The sequence below is a fragment of the Triturus cristatus genome, chromosome 5_1, assembly GCF_964204655.1.
Source record: "Triturus cristatus chromosome 5_1, aTriCri1.1, whole genome shotgun sequence".
Taxonomy (NCBI): Eukaryota; Metazoa; Chordata; class Amphibia; order Caudata; family Salamandridae; genus Triturus; species Triturus cristatus.
The window spans coordinates 961,137,454-961,155,751 of NC_140587.1; the positions used below are offsets into that span (position 1 = coordinate 961,137,454).

At 39.3% G+C, this 18,298-nt stretch overlaps 1 protein-coding gene across 1 annotated transcript in view; it reads left to right on the forward strand.

Moving 5' to 3' along the window:
- Positions 1-18,298, forward strand: part of NDUFS6 (NADH:ubiquinone oxidoreductase subunit S6) — a 119,909-nt gene that overhangs the window by 47,703 nt on the left and 53,908 nt on the right. The window contains exon 2 of the mRNA XM_085606082.1: positions 13,706-13,759. Within this exon, the coding sequence (XP_085462208.1) occupies positions 13,706-13,759 (54 nt within the window). The remainder of the gene's footprint in view (positions 1-13,705; positions 13,760-18,298) is intronic.

Below are 18,298 nucleotides of genomic sequence, written 5' to 3' on the forward strand. Positions count from 1 at the left end.
CTTGATGGTTTGGCGTTAGTGCAAATTACTTTAACACCATTTACAAAAAAGGGCTCCACATTCCATGTTTCCTGAATCATAATTATACTAAACTTTTCTAGGGATTTAAGCCATGCATCATTATTTATCTTATTCTTATACCCTGCTATATTCCAGGATGTGATAGTCAGGGAGCTATAGTCTTTAATAGTTAAGCATTGTGCGGCCATTACTTTTCTATCACAATCCACAATGTCGCTGGTATTGTCTAAATTTTCATGGTGATGCCCGCAATTAGTTTGAGGGCATTGACTACCAGCAATCTTTTTAGCAGAGGAATGTAGCCCTTTATATATTTCATGCTCTGCCATATTACTGCAATCCTTAAACGATGATTGCATGCTCATGTATTCAGTCAGTCCATTTACTCTTTCATTACCTGCTCTCCTACGTATAGGTGGAATATAATCAATAATTCTCTCCACAACACGCTCACTGTTTCTATTATGTCAATCAATCTCACTACATGATCTAAGTGGTTCATACCTATTGTGTATGGGGATATTTAAAAATGATTTACGCGGGAAAACACCATTAAACTTCGGGTGAACCTCGTTTGACCTGTAAAAGTAACGGAACAGCAGTAATATATTCAGTCCTCACAAAATTACTTTCCATGTTGTTATTCATGAGTATCTCTAACCAGTCTTCTACCAATTTTCTACTACCAAAATCCACCACCACACGATCTCCCGTGGTGTGTTTCTTAGAACTCCCCACCCAACTCACTCTCCTCAGCATTATGATGTTCTGTTGTAGAACAGTAGTGTCAATATTTGTGTTTACATTTAACCAGTGGATCACTTGGTTCTTTAGCTTTCCATATGGTTCGGATAACTTATTTTGTAACCTAGGGACGTTTTTAAGTACAATAACATAGGGTGTCGCTTGGGGTGGTAGGTGTAAGGGCTCATCTATCATATTCTCACAGGTATTCTCGTAATTATTAGGTCTGTTTATTGGCCCTATTTTATCTTTTTCTTCCACTGCACTAGAGCTTATTTTATTATCTATAGCCGACTTTTGGCTTTGTGAAGGTGACATACTTCCCTCTAATGCAAGCTTAATAGAGTCATCTACTTGTTTAGTTTCATGAATGGCTCTAACTCCACCACTATTCGTTAACCTAGTTTGTAAGTTCTCCACTATGCTTGATTTACTCAAATTTTTGGAAACAAGGACGCCTGATACCAGGTCAGTTAATGAGGTTACCTCCCTTTGAACTAGCTTTATTTCAGGCATAAGACGACGTTCAATACAATCCAATTTTGAATGCAGTTTTTTAAATAATGTCTCGTGGTTAAACATCCCGAGTTGACTATCAGTTACAATGGTCTCTCTTTTTGATGTTTCTACTAGTTTTCCCCCTTTCTATATCTTCTGTTTTGCACTGGGTTTTATCGTGGTAACTTCATCAATACTGTTCTTCATTCTAGGCGGTTGCTTAACTTTTTTTGCTGGTGGCGAAAACTAATGATGAACTGTCTGTTGACTCTGATATCTCCAATGATGCTGTTAAAACACATGGATTGTCTCTTCTGCATGGCACCAACCCCATACTTATATTGCTACCCGATAATGCTATCTCCGATTCCGATACACACTCAGTTACCTCAGGAATCGGTGTTTCTTGCTTATCCTCAGGGTCCGGTACCATTAAGGCAGCATCTAGAGCAGTTTTCGTTGCTGCCAGCTGTTCTTTCACCAGGACAATCTCGCTGTCAATCATTCCCACTGCTGTCTTTAAATATTTGGTTATAGGTGTATTAGCAGATTGGGTATTTCCCTTGAATTGTGGTTGTTTACTCTTGCCCATGCTATTTATATTAAGCGATCAAGTGTATATAATGATGCAATTTATAATACTCCTTACCAGTATATTACAGGAGATCCTTTGTCACACCCAAAGGGGGTGGCCCAGCCCAGTCTCCTCCTGTCGCTGACAGGCACAGACGGTCCAGCCCTTGGCCCGGGCACGCCCGCGCGTGTCCCATGCTGCGGGAGCCCTTGCCGGTACTTAAGCGCATACCGGCGCGTGCGATGACGTTGGGAAGCACGCCGCTTGGCACGCTGGGAAATGGAGTCCCACTCCGGTCCTCGCCCTCGGGGTGCTTCACGGGCAGCGGGAGGTCTCAGGGGCTATGGCAGCAGCAACACTACCACCTGGCAGGAAACCGGCAGCTGTTGGAACAATCAGAGTTGCAGGTATGAATGAGATAGGACTCCCCGTCACTAGACTTGCAGGTCGAGTAAAACATTTATGATTTTTCAAATCCTGCTTTTGCATGCATTTAAGATTGAAACAGGAAAAGCAGGACACTTATCTACAATGCCCTGTTCTCAGCAATGTTGTCCAGTCTCTTTATTGCGTGTGGCACATACTGATGCGTCTTATGCATGGTCCAGCACCAAAAGCAAAATGACGAACCTCAAAAAATGGCAACTACAGATATGGAGCCAGAAGACTTTCTCTCCCAGTAATCCACAACCGTTGACTCAAGGATAACTCTGCTTTACAACTAAGTGCGTTGTGGTTGGTTCACCACAACAAAAACACATTGGCCTCATGCAACATCCAGTGTCACTGAGAACAAAAGGAGAATAGCACTTTATGTTTCAAGATGTATGACGTTCTCTTCTCAAAAGTCATCCTCTCTCAAATCTCATCTGTGAAGGTGGATACAGCTGGCACCCCTCTGTGTGCTTCTCAATACTCTGAAGGTTGCAGGAAGTAGTCTAGCATTGTGCTAGGTCGTCCAGATGCAGCTACTACTTGCTGGTAAATTTCACCAGGATCCTTTCCAGCTCCTGGACATCTGCCTTGTCCATCAGAATCCGTTCCAGATTGGCGTTTATGGACTGTATGTTGGCGGTAATGGCGCGCGTGACACTGCTCAGCTGCCCAAGAGCCTCGCGCAGCACCTTCAGATCACACATAATGCCGTTATCGGGGCAATAAAGGCAAGCAAGAGCGGTAAAGCACCCGGAGCAGATGGGTTGCCTATTGATCTGTTCAAATTTATTCCATCTCTATGGACACCACTAATAACACGGGTCCTCCAAGCATGTTGCATGAAAGGCTTTATTAGTACCTGGTCAGAATCGGTTATAGTACCAATATTTAAAAAAGGTGAACGTGATCACCCCGCATGCTACCGACCGATATCTCTATGAGACTCCCTGATGAAGGTAGCAGGAAAGATTGTTTTAGATAGGATGCAAACATGGGCTGAAGATAATATTTTAAGTGATGTATAATACGGTTTTAGAGCAGGCTTAGGTGTAAATGAGCAAGTCTTAAATCTTAGCATTTTAGTAGGCAAATATACCCAGGCTAAGCCAGGAACGTTTTAACTGGCATTTGTTGACCTCACAGCCGCTTTCGACTGTGTGGTCCATAGTAAATTATGGAACATCCTGGCTGACTTAAAGGTAGATATTGTCCTGATACAGTTCTTACGACAACTGTATACGGGGGCAACTGCGAAGGTCTCCTATGGAACCCAAGGAGAGTGAGTGCACTGCACCATTTAACGTAGAGAAGGGGGTGAGACAGGGATGTGTCTTGGCCCCATTCCTGTTCACTCTTTACACCAACATATTGGAGCAGAAGTTGGTGGCCAAGACGCGAGATCCACCATATGCTAACAAACACCCGATAGTCTCCCTCCTATACGCCGATGATGCTGTGTTAATGGCACACACCCAGATAGGACTGCAGAAAGGTCTCGTATCATATACTGATTTTATGGAGGACATAGGGCTAAAGTTAGATGCAAAGAAAACGTTTGTAATGACTTTGGGCGAGGGAGACAAAAATGCAGGAGTATTCAAGTTGAGAAAAACAGGATAGAATCTGCAAATGTGTTTACATATTCTGTAAGTCCTGTTTAACCGTACTGGTACTTGGGGTCAGGCTGTTAAGAGCAGGAGTCTTCTCTTCATAAAAACAACTGCGGCCCTTATAAATTTTTCAAAGAAAATGGGTAGAAGACCCCCGGAAATTCTTCTAAAAATCTATCAGGCAAAGTGTGTGTTTGTGGCCATTTTTGGGGCAGGAGTTTGGGGTTTTCATGATTCTTCTCCTATTCAATATGTTGAAAATGCCTTTCTCCGATTCATAATGGCTGTTCCTGCTAGCTCCCCCGTCTTTAATTGCCATTGTGAGTTAGGGATACCATATATCTCAGACATCATTCGGGTACAACCAGTGCTTCTTTGGCATAGAGTCTGGACCTCCAGTAGTACAGGCCTAAATCAAGAAATAATAAGGGACTCTATGAAGCTGGACCGCGCTACAAAGATTACCTGGCTAAAGTACATAAAAAACTTTATGCATGACCTGGGGCATTCAAAGTACTATACTTACCCAGAGTCACTGAATAGTATTAACCAGAAGGAGTTTAAAGAAATATGCATGGCCCACCTGGAAGCAAATAGGTTGGCAATGGAGATTAATAAATCTACGGTCATTCAACATCAATTGACCGTAATCACTTATGATATCCAACCGTATCTCCTACGCTGTCAGGTGGGTAGGACAGGTATGTTTTAACGCGTTTTAGGTTTGGGACCTTCCATTGATTAATCTGTTACCCTGAAATGAACACTTGGTCCAGAGAATTGCGCCCTTGTCCTTGCGATGGTCTCTCCCAACAAACAACATTCCATGTAATTTTGTTCTGCAAACTATATGTCAAGGAAAGAACCAGATGGATTTTGCCTTTGTTAAAATCAGGGGGATGGAGACAATGTCGACTGACCTTCCTATATCTGCAACACCTAGATAACGATTACTGTATTGGAGTTATGGCATTTTTTTTTAAAAGCATACTGAGAACAAGGAAAAGGAACATTGTTTAACTCTGTCCGAAAATAGAAATAGAATATTTTACATTTAGTAGAACTATCTCACTTACTGTATTGCATCAATGACATGCCTCGACCACGCCTAGATGTGAATAATGAATTACTAGAACTGTGTGCATATGTTTTCTTAGACAATTCTATGGAATGACGATTTTAAATATTGTAATTGTGTGTATTTGATTTTTTTTAAGAGGATCTTATTAAATGTTTTTACCTGTCTGCTTTTGTGATTTAACAAGACTAAAATCGAATAAAGCTCTTTTTGATTTGATTTATTTGAAATCATATACGTCTTCTGATATCATTACAAAGGCAATAGGGTGAGATTCAAGGTGGTTTCCTTACTGCATCTAACACAGTAACAATTTTATTAACAGGTAAGGCGGAATGAGATAAATATGTAGTCTTAAGAGATCCCTCTTTTTAGCTAGAGATATACTAGAGACATAATTGGTATTTAGTCTGTGATGAAAGCAAATGTCGTTCCACCAGGACCTGAAAGTAACAGTCTGAGCTTGCTTCCAATTTAAGGTTAAGTGAAAAGTAACAGCCAACAATAAATCTACCAAATAATAGCTTGGATTAGCGTGGGGCCACTGAGGAGCCAAACTACCTAAAAAAATATGAATTTAGGAAAAGTGAATAGCAATATTAAAGAACGTATTCATTTGAGTCCAAACCTGCCTCCAAAATGTATGACTAGTAGGGCAATCAAATAACATGTGCTTTAAATCTGCATTAGAGCATGACCAGGACCAACAAGCAGAGGTTGCACTTGGAGAAAAGGATTTTAGGGTCACAGGGGTAAATGAGACGATGATAGACAAAGTACAGGGTCTGTGCAGTGTTCGCAGCCCTCGTAGTTTTGTGAAGCTTAAGCTATTCCTTATCCCATGAAGTATTGGGCCAACAATCCAGTAAATCCCTTTCCTACGCTAGCTCAGTTTTTAACTTCGCTTTATCCAAGGTAATTTGAAATGCTTTATAAATAGTAGATGCTAATGGATTATTATTTAATATTGGAAAAAGTGTAGTGGATATGGAGGGAAGGCATGGTGTAGATGGCAATGTGGGAATATATTTATTAAGGGCAGTACGTAAACGTTCATGCTGTGTTCTGGAGATATGTCAAAGAGAATTTTGTACGAGTATCATAGAAGACAAAAGTTGACCAACAGTAAGAAGTTGCAATATTCTACACAAATCCTTGTCTCGCCAAGTCTTCCATTACACAGAACGTTTTTTTAATTCGTATTGACCTACTCTGACAAATTGGTTGCTTTAGCTGGGTTGCAACCGAGGACTAAGACGATGATAGAAGGAGTATCAGAAGTTTACAGGAGTGTGAAATAGTTGGAGAGCGTGACTGGGAAATATTTGTTGTGAAGGCCAGGATTTCCTTAAAATCAAAAGGGGTAATAGATTTCTTCTATTGTTGCCAGAAGGGAGGATGCAAGGGGAGGTCAAAGGAGAGCCATCGGGCTGCTTTTTTTCAAAGAGAAAAAGTAATGGTGTTTTTTCAAATCTGGTAATTTTAAGACATCCGTTAGGTTTATCTTTCTTTAACAAGGATAAAGCTTTGCGAGTCAGTTTATTTTCTAGAGAAGTCTATTTTCTCAAAATAATAACCAGGGATGTGAACAGGAATCATAGCAATAACAGACAGAATCAAGGGTATAAGCATCATTTTAATAGAGTGAATTCTGCCCCACCAGGAAAGAAAGAGTGGGTGCCATCTAGCGATGCTATCATTTACTATTTTGGTAATGTGATAAAAATTATATTTTAAAGTTTCCTTAATCGTCTGAGAAAACCAAAAACCCAGATATTATTTTGGAGGGTTGCCAAGCAAAACTGTTAACAAAAAGTTGTTTATTACACAAAACATTTAAAGGTTCTCCCTCACGTTTATCAGTGTTAAGGCAATGTCCTAATAAATGGGGAAAGAATGGTTATTTGCTAAAGCAAAGGAGGAAGGGAAGCTACAGGATTGGAACAATATAGAAGAATGCCATCAGCATAAACTTCCATCTTAATTTGGTGAGACCCAGATTGAAAACCTGAAATACAGGCATCCTGTTGGATTTTGGTTAAAAAGGTTTCAAGTGCAATAATAAACAGAAGAAGTGATAATGGGCAACCTTGGCGTACTCCTCTGAACAAAGGGGAATAGTCTGAGAGCGTACAATTAACATGAATTACAGCTTTAGGGCCTGTATATAACAAGGAAATTAAAGTTTTCAATTGAGGCGGGAAATCAATATATTTTAATGCCTGAAACGTAAACTTTCCAACGAATCCTATCAAACATTTTTTCTGTGTCCGAAGCAATAGCAAAAATCGATGATCTAATGTAGAGGCCTTGCTTAGAATATTGAAAAAGACTCGTACATTGTCAGAAGCCAATCAGCCCTTAACAAAACCAGACTGCTCAGGGCCTAAGAAGTCAGGTAAATAGGGTTGATGTGCAATGCCAAAATCGTATCAAATTGTTTTTGCAAACATCTTGTAATCAATATTAACCCCTTCGATGCTGCGCAGATTCCGCCGCTGTGCTGACGGAATCTTGCGCGGGCGTGGTCATGACGGAATGGTTCCGTCATGAGCACAGCTCAACCGTGGGTCATGACGGAACCATTCCGTCATGAGCACCGAAGGGGTTAAAGGAATGGAATGATAATTCTTGCACAGTGAGGGGTCTTTATTAACCTTTGGAATTAAGCAAATCATGGCGTCCTGAAAGGAGCCCTGAGATGCACCCTTAGAGATGAATGAGTTAAATCAAAGCAAAAGATTGGGAAGGAGAATCTTTTCAAAATGATTATATAATTCAATAATAAAGCCATCAGACCCAGGACATTTTCCTCTGCATTGTATAGAGCATGCTTGATTCCTGAGAGTGAAATATCTGCCCCTAATGGATCAATATCAATATGATGCGAAGTAGGAAAAGCAATGGATTGAAAGTGTTCACTCAGACCTGATTGTAGCTGGTTTGATTGGGTATCCATAGATTTTCTACTTTTGGGAAAAAAACATTTATGATTTATGAAAGCCCTTGCCATTGTTTTTGCCATTGTTTTATAAGAATCCCAAATCATTACAAAAGAGGAGTCCGGCATATTCTTAAGAGAGAATTCAGAAGCAAAACTTTCGAACTGGGATGTGAATTTAATATCCAGAAGTCATGAATTGTTAAAATGCCATCTACCTTCATGTGGTGTAAAAGGTATGAAATAAGGTCCAGGTCAGTGTATACTGGGGCATGGTTGATATAAAAGTTGATCCTATATCCGACTGCAGGACATGTTGGGCCTGTCATTTACTAAGAAAAAGTTAGTCTATGCAGGATTGTGTGTGGTGCGGGCTGAATAAACATTTTATTCCCAGAGATCCGGGTGGCATAGCCTCCAAATTTCAACTAATGACTTGGTCTTGATGGTGGATTTAAAGTGTGAGTGCATTTTAGTGTGGACAAATTTGAACGTCAAATTTCTATCTAGTCACCACCAAATACAATATACTCATCATCATGCAAGATCAATTAATCATAAAGCTTGGTCCAAAAAGTATTCTCAAAAGCAATTGGATTGCATACATTAAAAATATAGGAATGTTATCAACATGTAGTTTAACGATGATCTATCTACCTTCAAGGTTAGACTCTTGGTTAACGACTGTGATATGTAACTTTTTATGGCAAAGAATGAATATTCCATTCTTCTCCCCCAAAGCAGGAGAAGCACATACATCATCTACTCAGCATCTTTTTAACTTGGCAGCCTCTAATTAAGGAAGGTGTGATTATTGAATTAAAGCAACATCACCTTTCAGTTTAGCTAGGTTAGATAACACCCTTTGCTGTTTCGTAGGGTTACCTAACCCTTTAATATTTCATGTAATAACCCAGAATGAAATACTGAAACAATAGCATGAACAAATAATATTTCTACAGTAACACAATTAACATTGGACTGGGAAAAATATTGGAGAGAAAAAGATTTGCTGAAGTAGGAAAGAAAGGGAAAAGAAGAGTGCTAGAAAGAGGAAAGGAATAAGTACACGATTGAACCATAGAAAGAAACATCAGTAAGAACATATTGAAACAGAAGACACAAAGACAGTACAAGTCATACAAATGACGACTGAAAAACATACCTACCAAACACAGAACAAGAGGGAGTGTGGTGACACCGAAAGATTACGACTACAACACTTGAACCCCACAGGATGGCAGCAGAGCCTTGACTTGAATGAAGACATCATATAAAGGTGGGACCTTACGTCAACAATACACAAAGACATACACCTGTATCATAAGGAAAGAGACAATACCAAGTTAACCTTGATATATGGAGAATCAAAAACATCATAACATCCAGGCAAAAAGAAACTAATAATTATTATTAAGACTCCCTGTTTTCTGTTTTACTGATTTTTACACATACATACAGACCGAAACCATTTATTCTCCTTTCTGTATTTATTTTTAAATGTGAATAAAAATGGAAATTTGTTGTTTTTTGAGTAATTCTAAATACACTTTGCCATGACTGCCAGGCCAATAACTGTGTGGATTGATAGGTGAGGGGGTTAAAAAAGGAAGGAATTTTTGTCAAGAAGCAGTAGCTATGCACAGGTCTGATACTGAAATGTGCATATTTTCATATAAGTGCATTGATTAATCTTCTGCGGGTGTTCATATCACTGAAACCTGGCAGGCATTCAAGCATGACTGCATATTTATTGGTTAAATAAATGTGGAAATATACCAATTTCAGCTTTACTTTTTTCACAAAACCCATAATAAATATGGGTAAATACAGATAAAGTTGACAAAAACAATATGGATAAATACAGACATAAATGACAAAAAAAAACATAAAACCGGAAGCCCTCATTATTATTAACAAGAAAACCAGCAAGAAAAAACAAATAATATTCAAGTAATTCTTGAAGTGTCTATATATTGTGTTGTTGAATAAATCTGTGGTTGTTTTGTCCTTGTATATCACCTTAAACAAGCAAGGATGAAGTAGACCAAATCTAGCGTTCATAGCTCTCAACTGAGAACGCATACCCAGGAATTGTTTCCGCTCTGCAGTGATTTTGGCTACATTCTGAGAGAAAAACAGTCTATGCCCGTACCAAATAATTTGTTTTTTAGCTTTGACTGCCAACATAACTTGTAACAGATCAGTGTATTGCAAGAAGTACAAAATAACTCCTCGTGGTTTTGTAGAGACGCCAAGCCTTTGTGCCCATTGTATATTGAAAGGGCTGGACGTAGAGAAAACAAGAAATTTTGGTAGAAAAGATTAAAAGTAGGCGGTCGGATCAGAGCCCTCAGTGTTTTCAGGAAGACCATATATGCGCAGGTTGTTCCTGCAGTTGGAATTTTCAAATTCCTCAGGTCTCTTTTTAAGTAGAGAGATTTCTGACTCCACATGAGAAATACATGATGCCATCAGTTGAGTACTAACTGTTTTTTGTTCTACCATTAAAACTCATGATTCTAGAAAAGACCATTTATCATCTAAATGTTGCAACGTTCTAGTAGTCTCTACCATGAAGGGTTTCAATGCACACATTTCTTCAAGAATTACATCCATAGAAGCTGGTGCAGATTTTGCTGGAGATGGAGGTCTTTTTTAGGTCGTTTATTTTCCCCGCCGTAATCTTATTTAATGAGGAAGTTTTGGGAATGGTACCGGAAGAAGACTCGGATTTCCAAGGAGTGGCATCATCAATGTTGTTATGGTTAGAATCTGAGTCAGAGAAAATAACTATGCTGTGAGTACCAGAAAGTTAAAGGTTTCTTATTTTCCCCATATATGTTAAAAAGACCAAAAAAATGGGGAAACTCCAGGACCACTGGCTTTCTATGTGCACATGAGGCAACAATGCGAAATACCCCTAAGGTGTCAGTCAATAAATTGTAAAACCAGAGAGATGGGTACTGTGATTCAGATAATCGCGAAAGCACAACGTGTTGAAGAATAATGCCATTTAGTTCCTGTGGAAAAGACAATTTGTCAAGAAAAACAAGTTAATGGGCCAGAGATCAGAAAAAACATGAAAAAAGGTTTAAAAAAAAAAAACTATGCAGAGAAGCTAGGAGCATTTAGGAAGAACTTACACCAAAAAGTGATGGGCATAAACATAGCGTAAAAGCCAGCTGAAGAAATGCTGCATTGAAGTAACATGTTAGCATATAACTAGGAACATCACAAGCGCTGACATTTATTGAGAGAGCATTTAAAGTCAGTAAGAGTTATAATGCCAGTAGGGGCCCAGCTGATCCCATTGCTAAATAAACGTTGCTTAAAAACTGAGCAAATCAATTAGAATGAGTGTTACAGCTCGAAGTGTGACGTTCTGAAAGGAAACACACCCGTTGTCTTTCAAAATGGCAGGCAGGATTGGTCACTAAGGAATATCCATCAGGGCCAGCTGTGCACGAATATAAGCATCAGCAAAGCCGTAAAATAGCTCCAGCAACTCACCGGAGCTTGAGGAGAAGGTGCATGACTGTTTCTTCCGTTATGTGAGGGCTGAAGTGGTCTCATAAAAGCTGAAATCTCCCGTGTCTGACGGAGCTCACTGATGTTGAATTTTGCCCTAGAAATAGGGACTAACCTGCTGAATTTGGTGGTTTGTGCACCAAAATCCTGTATTTATTGGATATTTTTCTCCTGATAAATTTTGACAGGTTTGACTTGTCAAAAACTACCTTGGGAAAATTGTAGGGTTGTGCTATTTGCTGCTTCGCTCATAACACCGATTTGTGCAAGTTACTACACGGAATTTTCCAGGGTGTTCGTAATTGAGGCCTAAAAAGTGTATTGTGGTATTTCATTAGTGATGGACTATGGCTGTCCAGATGGTTAATGCCTTTGTACAAGCAACATTTTAGCCATGAAGCCATTATTAAAGCATAATCTGTATGAAAAAAATACCCGCTGGAGTTCTTTCCTGAGAACATATATATATATATATATATATATATATATATATATATATATATATATATATATTTTATAATTTACTCGTGTCTTTGGTACTCCTTTCTTGCATTGAGCCTGCTATGAGGTTCTCACATATTGACAGATAAAGGGATACATACATAGGAAAAATATGATTTGGCCATGAATGCACAGCCTCTTGCAGTGCAGCACAACATGTAAAAAAAAAACATTGACAAAGCCAATAGGTCTGACGTAGGCCAACCTATTGGCTTTGCAAATGCTTGTTTAATAATTTATTAGTATTTGAACACTCCCAATGTTGCACATAATACAGTATTAGCAGTAGGGCATTGTAAGGCTGCTTATACGATTTCATTTGACTTCAACAAGAAAGTAACTCTCTCAAATCAGATGCAGCATAATACTTTAATCACACTAGGTAAACTTAACATCTTATCAGACATTTCTCTCAGAGAGACAAGGGGCCTCATTTAAAGTTGGGAGGTACATAATGAATACCCGCTCCCCCCCCCCCCCCCCACCCCCCCGGAAACGTGCCCTGTGACTAACACCCACAACATCCTCACCCAACCCAACTACCCAACTGCCCACCCCTACCAGTCTACTCCCCGCTGGCATCAACACAGCACTCAGTTAGAATGCAGACCATTTCCTTTGTTCCCTGGCAAACTGTTTGAGTGCCCATGGTTTACATGTGTTTGAGTGGTGGTTATCTATGCTGTAAAGACATTTTGGGGTAACGTATCTAGCTTGTTTAAAAACTAATTTAAAATAAATCTACTGCCATTGTAGGCTTTTATATGACGTGTGGCTCAAAATGTAGAGCTCTCCAGCAGTACTCTTATTCTGTCATGGCTTCTAAATGTATCTGGGCCTCTTTTAAATCCTGTAATGCTCTCGGTCTCGTATTGGACCTCAGAGACTAGGACTCTAAAGTTGTATGTGATATTTTCTAACCTGCTTCCTATATGTCCCAATATTCACAGTGTTACACAGGTTGGTTCATAATGTTTTGTGCTAATCTTTGATCTAATCGTTTCACGTTTAAATAATATCAACTGTATTAATATTATTTGTGTATCGTTTTGTTTATACCAGTGCAATTTAAGTGTCATCACTAATGGTGCAGAAGTAAGAATTGTGAGACAATTTTTACTGAGGTTCTCACAGAAAGTTAGTTGCCATTTAAAAATAATTGTGTTTAACTTTTCCAGAACCAGTGTGAAAGAATTAAAATAGTGTAAATTTCCATTCTGACAGCACAATTTATTAGATTGTTGAACGAAATCCACTCTGCACTCCAGTCAAACAACCACTGTTGTAAAGTGAAAGGAAATGGTAAATCAATCAGAGAAAGAAGACAGTGAACCAAAAGTAAAACCTACAAAGACATACAGTAGATATGGTACTTGAAGAAATAGAATGGTTGTACTGCCTAATCTGCCCTTCATAGGCTTGTCTCAGATTTTTAATTTGCCTTTGGATTTGCCTAGTCAATAGCACCGTTCTATTTCTTAAAGTACACTTCTCCAACTTGTAGAATGAAATTGAAGACCAGTCCATTGACGTTTTCTTTGGTTTAAAAATAGGTTAGTCTAATTACACTTTCTCTTATTCTTTTCACATTCTTGCAATATATTTTAGGTTGTGTTGGAATATCCTTTAAAAGTAATTAAAATGTTTCTAGAAAAGCTGTTGGCAAGTGGTGTTCAAAGTCCACCTTAATAAACTTTTACGACTTAGAAAGAAAATATACAACTTGATCTAAATGTGTCCTTTGTTTAACATTGGTTTTATCTTTTCTGTAGGTTTTTGATGAAGGTGATTACCGGAAAGTACGATTTGTTGCCCGTCAGAAAGAGGTAAGATGAACTAGATTTTTTTTTTAAGTGGGTTAAAACACTCATCTGATTTGTCCAACCTCTTTTGTGCACCAGGGTGAACTGGTCTTCAATGTAACTTTGTTGTGCATTGCTGTGTAAACAATTATGGATTCACTAGAATTTTCTTTGCTCATGTCAAAACTGCAAGTTTTGAATCCTTTTGCCACAAGCTAGGTGAGAATTGAATATGCATCTCTAGGGTAGCTGTGCGCTGCTAGTACTTTGTGTAAATCCATTGTTTTTTTGCCCACTATGTCACCCCAGTTTGGACCCAGCCATATACAAATCAGTCTTGACCCTGTGCCCCATGGGAGCAGTCCACACGTGAATTGCCAGGCCAGGTCGTCCCTGGACCGGAAACCAGCTTCCTGGGACCGGTTTCAGAGTATGTCACCCTTCTTTAGCCAGGCTAGCTTGAATCCAGTGGCCCAGTGAGCAAGGGACCCACGTCTGGGCATACCCATCCCACTTAGGGAGAAAAGTGTTACAGCAAACAAATGAATAGAATAGAAAGAAATGTGACTCCCCTATACTGATTGAGAGAGTGGCGAGAGAAAATAATGGTTAACATTCAGTACAGGTACAATGGGGAGAGCAGCAGATGATGGTATAATTAAAGAGATGAGGCTGTTCGAACAACTGATAAAAAGGACTCTTGTCTGGAAGGAGGAAGACATTGGCAGTGTAAAGACCTTCCCGAACGTTATACAGTGGCATCCCAAATCATTTGTAGAGCATCGCATTGAATGCAGTTCGATCACCCCTACATAGTCCATCACGAAATGCCCTAATGCATACTCAGCTGTTTTTTTCTGATGATCCTTCTGGGTTTACTGAGTATCAGCAACCAGCTGTACCAATGAGTTCCTAATCAGGGGATTGCCTGGGATTTGGGATCGGTTGACAACGAAACCGTGTAAATGTTTTACCATTCTAGGTTAGGATTTTATCTTTCTTCTTGAGATTAGCGTGAGCCCTAATTCACACCACTCATTAGACTGATGTCAGTATGGCTCACACTACTGTGGTCCATAGGTTTGGCAGAGCCAGACAGCAACTAAAGTACAGCCTTTTCAGTAAGCCCATGCTGTTGTAACTATTTTTCAGCTGTGGCTGTGTTGGGCTGAATAGGACTTTTTGTGCTCTAGCCATGAATGTAGCTTTTGCCCCTGGTTTTTTTACTTGGGCGAGTGTGCTTTTGTACAGCAATGACAGGAGCATGTGTTTCGGAGAAATCGAGATGTATAGAGTAATTTACCGCCCGGCCTGGCTCCTATCCACTTAGTAACACATCTGACTGATAATTTAAAGTTTGACTACATATTTCAGTGGGGAGCAAGACAAACATTCACCCATGTTCAGCTATGATTCATACGCCATTCTTATATTCTTTCTATTTTATTTACTTTATTGACCTATACAAAAATACCTTCCTATTAAAATATATTTGAGCTTTTTATATATAATTCTGAAATTCATGAAAAACACTATTACTTGTGAGTGGTTTCTGAAATTCATGAAAAACATGTTATACCTCTGTTAAAAAAAATCCATCATAATCAGTACAGCCTCAGCCACAATTGGCAAACAAATCCATCATGATCAGGAAAGCCACAGCCAACATGTGTTTCACGGCAGACACACTGCTTCTTCAGAGCTGCAAGTAGAAGCATTTGTTACAAAAAAAGCACTGCTAGTTATAGTTAAAGTTGTAATGCATAAATTCCAAAAGAATACATTGTGCTCCTCAGTCTCCTATACACTTACTCTGTGCAGTATTATCAAATTTAGGAATTCAAAGCTTCAAAACATTTTTACAATACAAACTATAAATACAATCTTCATAGTTTATTGCTGTGCCAAGTTTCATGTGTTGGAGAAGTAGCAGACTAACATAACAGTTCTTACCAATATCTCACACAAGAACTTTGCACAGCTCACATCCATTATTATTAATCTCAGGGACACATTTATATAAGCTATTTTTATTGTTGTTAGCCTTGCATATTATGTCCTTCAATCACCATCTCCTCATGGACAGTTATCGTGAACCCCATTTGTATAGCTCTTTATGATCTTTTGATCCTGGGATTTTAAATGCTTCCATCATCATCTCCTTAAGGGCAGTCAATTTAAACCCATTATTATCAGTCAAGGGAAGATATTCTTAAGGAAAATTTTCTCTCTAGTATATTCCTGCCAAAATCTATAAAGGTGTAAATTATCCCCACATAGCAAATATTTGCATATGTGTCCTTTAGTCCCATATTGTTCATCATTGTATGTAACTGGTCAGAAACTTGTTCCTATATAGGACTTGCAATTCATACATTCACATATAGCCAGTCTTTCTTGTAATGGAAATAGCATCTCACCTCAAAATTAATCTATGGATTTTCTGTTAAGAACTGGTCTCAAAGTAACATTCATGGAACTCCTTCTGGTCCTATATCAGTCTTCACAATTTTTCCTCGATGTTGCATCTCTTACTCTTGATTCAAATATCACCTCATCATCTTTTCCTGTTCTCCTATGGGGCACAATAAACCAAACGCTTATCACACTCCTCTCTCCAAAATGTAGTCCTAGATCCACCATTGTAGAGAATACGGCCATGTTCTCCTTACTTCACAGTTTTCTATGGTGCATTGTTTTCCAACAGTCTCTACGCCAGCTCCCTTTTACCCTAGTCCCATGCTCATCGTGTACAGGGGGTTTCCTGACCTCTTCTTTCATGATCTTTTGACCAATAATTTTCTTGATTATGTCTACAGGGCCATATGTTTAAATCTACATGTCCCTGAAAGTGCACAAAGATGAGGTTTGCAGAAAAGAGCACCGTTTTGGGTCCCTTACTTTAAAAAAGTAAAACATGTTTCATGCTATGTAGTTTTGTTAATCCCTTTTTCCATCTACTGATGCTTGTATTGCTGCCTCCTTTCCTTTTTGGCATGACAGCTTTTTGAATCTACAGCCTAACTGGAGAGCTCGAATGCAGTTTAGAAAAATCACTATATCACTAAAAACAATTAGCTTTTTGTTGCTTGCTATTGATCACCAAGTAGCAATGCTAGTTTGTTATTGACTTAAGGAAGTCTTCCTTTCTTGTATTGTCTCCTTGGATTTTTCGCCATTTTGCTGAACCGTATTTTTGCTGGCTGTAGAACTTAGTACACTTTCTCCCTGCTAGCCAGTAGTAAAGTGCATATGCTCCCCCTTTTAACATGGTTGAATTGGTATACTCTTAAATGGCAGATTTAACTTGTAGAAGTTAACAGTATATGGCAATTGGTTACCCTAGGGCCTGTAAGTTAAATGCTACTAGCGAACTGCAGCACCTATTGTGTCATTCACTATAGTGGCAGTGTAAACATAGCTTCAGGGCGGCTATTGTAGCCTTACTGGAGCAGTTTAAAATTGCAGTTCCACCTTTCAAAATAAACCCTTTTGAATGGTCTGATCCTTCATTTTAAATATTAAATGGCCCTAAGTAGGTCTTACATCCCATAAGGTAGGGTACATTGAATTTACATGTTGGACATGTAGAAAGTTAATGTTAAACATGTCCTTACAATGACTAGCACCGAAGGGCTATTTTCACTGTAGCAAGGCTGGCTGTTCCATAGTGAAACACAGAGATGCAATAATACATTTAATAATGCTGTCTTCTTCTAATTGTTGGACTCTGTCATATTTATTGAAAGCCCAATTCACTAGTGAAATAACATTTTTATAAATATTAAGAAAGATGTGCTTTTAGAAAGTAAACTTTTCCCTTCCTAAAGCCTCTGGAGATTAATTTGCATTATCCTCCAGCTGCAGCTTTCGCGGTGCTCAAGCCCTTAATGAGGTTTGAAAACATCTCCTAGAGCACCAACAAAGGTCTAGGTGTGAGGAGGTGTTTCTTTCCCTCTGGCAGGATGACCATTTGAGCAGTGCCCAGGAACTTATTTAACTTCAAAACAGCCTGTTCTGTCACAGGCAGACGTCAGATGAAACCTGGACAATCCACTTCCTTCATTCCCCCAGTCAAATGGACTCCAGTCCCAGTGGGGAGGGAGCTCCCCCAGAACTAGATTTAAGTGACCACAGAGAAGGGGTAGTTCATTTCCTTGGCCACACCTCTGCAGTGGGCATCTAAACTCCGCACAAGGGGAGAACGGTTTTAACATCTTGGGTTCAAACACAGAGGGGCACTGTGATATTGTTTGCTGTAGAGTACACAAAAAATGCTGCAATGGTTGGTAGGGTAATTCTTGGGAACGTTTGCTCCATTGGTTAGGGAGAAGCCTGGAGTCATCCCATCCACAAGGTAGTGCCAGGCATAAATGTGAAATCACTACATGGACTGGGAGCGCATCAAGGTCCAGCATACAAGCCCCGAACAGGGCTGTGTAAATCCAAGTTCCTATCAAAGAAAAAGGTAACAGAAATGTGGTCGGTGGTCAGATCGAGGAATTTGATTGTTCAGGAGCAATGGCCCTCATACACCGACATGGGTGGCATGTTTCATCTTAG